The sequence below is a fragment of the Phaethon lepturus genome, unplaced genomic scaffold, assembly GCF_000687285.1.
Source record: "Phaethon lepturus isolate BGI_N335 unplaced genomic scaffold, ASM68728v1 scaffold26639, whole genome shotgun sequence".
Lineage (NCBI taxonomy): Eukaryota > Metazoa > Chordata > Aves > Phaethontiformes > Phaethontidae > Phaethon > Phaethon lepturus.
In genome coordinates, this window is record NW_010563183.1 from 12,211 (window position 1) to 16,802 (window position 4,592).

Sequence of the window (4,592 nt, forward strand, 5' to 3'; positions counted from 1 at the left end):
CTTGGCCAGCAGTGTTTTCTAAGTGGCTGCCACAGTGGCTCCGCCTTTGCGGAAATCTCTTGTCCTGTCAAACCCCTGTGAATGTCTTGGCAAACCAAATAAATCCATTTGGCAGAGGTGCTAGCAAGAGCAGGCATCTGTGGGCATGAACTCTGCCAGCTGTTCCAAATGGTGCAGTTCTGCTGTTCGTTTCCTTGAGCTTTGTGTGAGGCCCTGGGAGAGTCCTGAGCTCTTAGGACTCAGTGGGAGCTCGCAGTTGGGCTGTACCGTATGGACTGTGCTGTACCCCAGGCCACTGGCTTGGGATGTGGTGTGGGCTGTCCTCTTAGTGCTGGGAAGGAAATCTTTTGGTTCTGAAGCTGGGTTGTGAGGTTGCATGCAGATGAGTGATACAAACACCTCTCGCAGAGCTGGTGTACCTTCCCTCTGCTTGCAGAAAACACTGGGGTTTTATCCCAGTCGTTGATTATGGCAAAAGTGCATGGAGTTTGCTCCTGATGTTTATTGGGAAAGTGTTTTCAGCAAATGGACCTGCCAGGCAGCTGAGATGAGGGCAGGCTCTATGCTTGTCTGTGCTATCTGAGGAGCAGGCATCTCAGGTTTTAGGTACTTGTTGCTATTAAGTGTCTGGTATCTCATCCTGACTTCATTCCTCTACCAGCTGTCGCTGCAGAGAGTTGGTGTGCTGTTTTCTGAAGAAAATTTGGCTTAAGACCAAATGATAGTGTGAAAGCTAAAAGAATTGGGCTACCAAAGTGCTTAAATTCCAGATTACACAACTTACTGTCCTGTGGGTGAGACTGTTCAGTGAGGGAGGTGAGACAGTGGGCCTGTGAGTGGTTTCTTGCATGACCTCCTTGTTCTGCATGAGAAATGGTACAGTCCCAGCGAGAGGTTGGGCAGGTTAGTGTAGTGGTGCCTGCTGTTTTGTGCATAGTCCTGCACAGGGTTGTGAGGCTTCCCGGGCTCTTTTCTGTTCCCTGTGTTCCCTGGAGCTTTGGGAGAATGTCCCAGATCCTGGGCTATCTATTTTCTTGAGCATGCAAAAACTATCCTGTGGTTTGGGACAGGTGGCTTGACCATCTTTCATCAATATTTCTGCTACAGCAGAAGTCAGTTAAAGTTCATGGGCTTATGCTAATGGTTAGGCTAACTCGGCTTAGTTTGCACTAACTCTCTGCATCTCCTGCAGCCGCTGAGGAAGGAAGCGGGCCTTGGGCACGTATTTTGGGTTGGGCTTGCCTTTGCCAGCTTGATCTGCTCCCAACCATTCCTGCATACACTGATACAAGGTTGCACTGCAGGATGAGCTGAGAGGGAATCGCCCATGTTAATAACACGCTCTGCTACTGCTGCTCTTGAAAGCAGAATTTGGAGGGCCAAGATGGAGTGGCACAGATTTTCTTTAGTCTGTGGCAAAAGAAACCCTGATGTCAGATCTCAGAACAGCAGCTCATCCTTCCTTCTTACCTTCCTGCTTTTCACAGCTCTTGTGCTGGGGAGAGCTGTGTGCTGTGCTGTCAGAGCTGAGCCAAGCACCCGTCTGTGTCTGGTGCTCCCTCCAAGAGGCCCCTGTTAATTCCAGCACAAGAGCTGGTGAGAGAAGTATCAGCTTGTCTATCTCTGTCTTCTCTTCCCCTCCCTGCTCTTACAACTCTTCTTTTCTTCGCTTTAGAAAGAGTACTGAAAGCACAACTCCAGCTAGGAACATATTACATAACACAGTGTTATGGTAGAGTTAATAACAATTTCCATAAAATGGATCATATTGTCCATTTCTTACGGCAAAGGGGAAAAGGAAGCACTGTGGAGCAGGTTTCTCCATGTTTGTGAGTAGCCAGCCAGTTAGAAAGGCAGGTTCAACCCCAGCTTTAGTGGAAGTCAAAAAAATGTCTGCTTGTACCACCTGCAAGAGGTTTCCTGAAAATAAACCCTCTCTACCTCATTGCTCAGCAGCATCCTGCTACTGTGGGGAGCTCTGGCACCACCCCCTGGGGTGGCCCATGCAGATGTTCTGTATATGCAAGCTCCCGTCCCTTGGGGCTGACTGAGCTTCTAGCCCCCTCCCAACTCCTAGATTAGCCCACCAGTAGCGCTGACTTAAATCAGCTCTGTCAATTTTGTGTTCAAGTGCACTGGGCTCTTCATATCTTCCTCGCAGAGGGCAGCTTACTGGCTCAACAAGCCCCGCTCTCCGACAGTGAGTCCTTTTGTATCTTCGCAGGTGTGCTTGGTAGGAAGGGAAGGTGGCTGACCTGAGCAAGGCTGCCTTGGCTCAGTCACATGTGGTGACGGAGAGGTGCTACCTGGGCCGAGCTCTCAGCTGGGCAGGAGCTGCAGAGGCCTTGTCTCTGCCAGGATGCTCCTGCCAGCTCTTCAGCTGGGTAAAAAGAGTTGTCTCCTTTCAGAGACAAGTTCTCTTGCCTTGGGGAAGAAGTCAGCATTAGAACTGCACAGCCAGAGCCCCCCACCCCGGATCCAAACACCCCCAACCCATGAAGAGCTGCAGCAACAGCTACTTCACCGGGCTCCTTGTGAACGCAAACCTGTGAAGGTCAGGCACGGCCAGGAAAGCCCTCGTGAGTGAGGTCCAGTGTGAGAGGACTGCCCCTCTGCTGCCTACATGCGTGGATCCCTTGGGGAAGGTGGGGCTGGGTGCAGTTCGGGCTATCTCACAGTGTTGCTGGCACAGCTTGCCCAGTGCTACGTGCTACTAAAGAAATAAAACGTGCGGTTCCCTTGCCCCACACGCAGCTTGCCCGGGTACCTCTCCTGCAGCCCTCGCTGAGGCACGTAGCCCTGTGCATGTCCTCGGCTCAGATGGCTATCGGGGCCGAAGCACAGAGCGTATCTGTGCTGCCCATGGCCTGGGCCCTGTGCCATGGGCAGGGAACGCCTGGCGTGGAAAGCCACGGGACGGGAATTTGCTTTAATCAAATGTGTGGCACTATCAGGACACTGCTCTGCTTTGAAGATTAGCTGCGAAGGACGTTGGCTTCTGCCAGCAAACATTCACTGATAATACAGTGGCAGGGAAGCTAAAGCGATACAAATAATCATCTGGTTTGGGCTGCTGAGAAGCTGGGCAGGGAAATCTGCTGAGAGCAAAAAATGGAGGTGTGAGGCTTTGTCCCAGGCACCAGTGCCCAGCACAGTGGGAGCTGAGCCCTGCACCTCAGTGGGGGCTGTCACTGTTGTCAGCAGTGTTTTCAAAGATAAACTTCCAGCCCTCGCCTTTAGATAACAGCAAACTCCTTGAGCTCCTTGTCAGGCTTCTTTATTATTATTATTATTACCATCCTTTCCTCCCCCATCTTTTGTCCAGCTTCAGGTGGTTCTGCGGCATGAGCAGTTTTGGACCACCCCGCAGCTCCTGCAGTAGCAAAAGGTCTTGCCTGGGATTCGTGCTGAGCAGGGTAGCTGTGATGGTGGCTCGCAGAAGGAAGGGTCTGGCTGCTCCTGGCACAGGTTCAGCTCCCTGCATGGTGCCCAGTGCGTTTTCACACCCCCAGCAGAATGGCGCTGAAATCAGAGCCACTTTGAACGGTGAGTGGAGAGCCTGCAGCGTTGTCCACGAAAACAGAGGCATACTGCCCAGCCTGGAAGGAGAAAGGCTTAAACGGGACTGGCACACCTGCTCTGGGCACTGGGCACAGCCTGGCAGAGCAGAGGGGAGAGCTCTGCCCTGCACGCAGCAGCCGAGAGCGGGAGGGGCTGCTCGCCCCCCCTTCCTTCTGCGAAAAGGACGGTGGAGAGGGTGGTAGGGCAGCCCAGCTGTGGTAGGGGCTGTAGTATCCCTGCAGACCTCAGCCCTGAGTGTCCTTTGGGCTCAGAGATGGGCTGAGAAGCAGCCTCAATGCCCAGCCCTGGAGCTGGGGCCACGGAAGGCACATTCCTGCCTGGCACAGTCCTGAGCGGAGCTGGCACCACTAACCTGCAGGTAAAGGACGCCGGTGACAGAGATGGTGAAAAGGTCACCACCGCTCTCCAGCTGGGACATGGTCTCCAAACTGCTGCAGAAGAGGGAGGGTTGTGCTGGGGGGAGCGTGTCCCTCCTTTCTCCGAGGTCACTGGGCTCCTTCCTCCCTCCGTGCCCAGGGTCCCTCTCCCCACCCTGGCCTTGCCCTGCTGTACCTGTTGTGCTGGCAGCGGGACTGCACGCAAATCAGCACCCGCAGACGATTCCCCCTGCATGGCTGCCCCTTTCCCCGCCGCTGTCTGCGCACTGGGGCTTCCGCCGCTGCTGTCTGTGCACTGGGACAGATGGAAGGCTGAGAGCCGGCCCAGGACTCCCCGGTGGGGCCGTGGGGGTGTCTGAGGGCTCACCGATGTGTAGCGTGGCGGTGAAGATGTAATACCCCGTGGTGGGGGCTGTGTACTGCCCGCTGGTCAGGTTCAGGCCTGAGCCACGGTGGAACATCCCCTCCCTCTCTGGCTGGGGATGGGGAAAGGTTTGGGTTAGACAAGGAGCCCTGCACCAGCGTGGGTGCCTCCGTGGGCAGGAAGATTCTGCAGGTGGGAAGGAGCAGCAGGCTAAGCACTCACGATGTAGTAGAGCTGCAGCTCCTGCTGTGCTCTGTGCTCGACGGAGA

The 4,592-nt window shown here is 54.5% G+C and overlaps 1 protein-coding gene across 1 annotated transcript in view; it reads right to left on the reverse strand.

Moving 5' to 3' along the window:
* Positions 1-3,500: 3,500 nt before the first annotated feature.
* Positions 3,501-4,592, reverse strand: part of FAM132B (family with sequence similarity 132, member B) — a 1,318-nt gene continuing 226 nt past the window's right edge. Inside the window, exons 2-5 of the mRNA XM_010294513.1 lie at positions 4,327-4,435; positions 4,135-4,243; positions 3,935-4,013; positions 3,501-3,599 (exon numbers count right to left, since the gene is read on the reverse strand). Of these exons, the coding sequence (XP_010292815.1) occupies positions 3,501-3,599; positions 3,935-4,013; positions 4,135-4,243; positions 4,327-4,435 (396 nt within the window). The remainder of the gene's footprint in view (positions 3,600-3,934; positions 4,014-4,134; positions 4,244-4,326; positions 4,436-4,592) is intronic.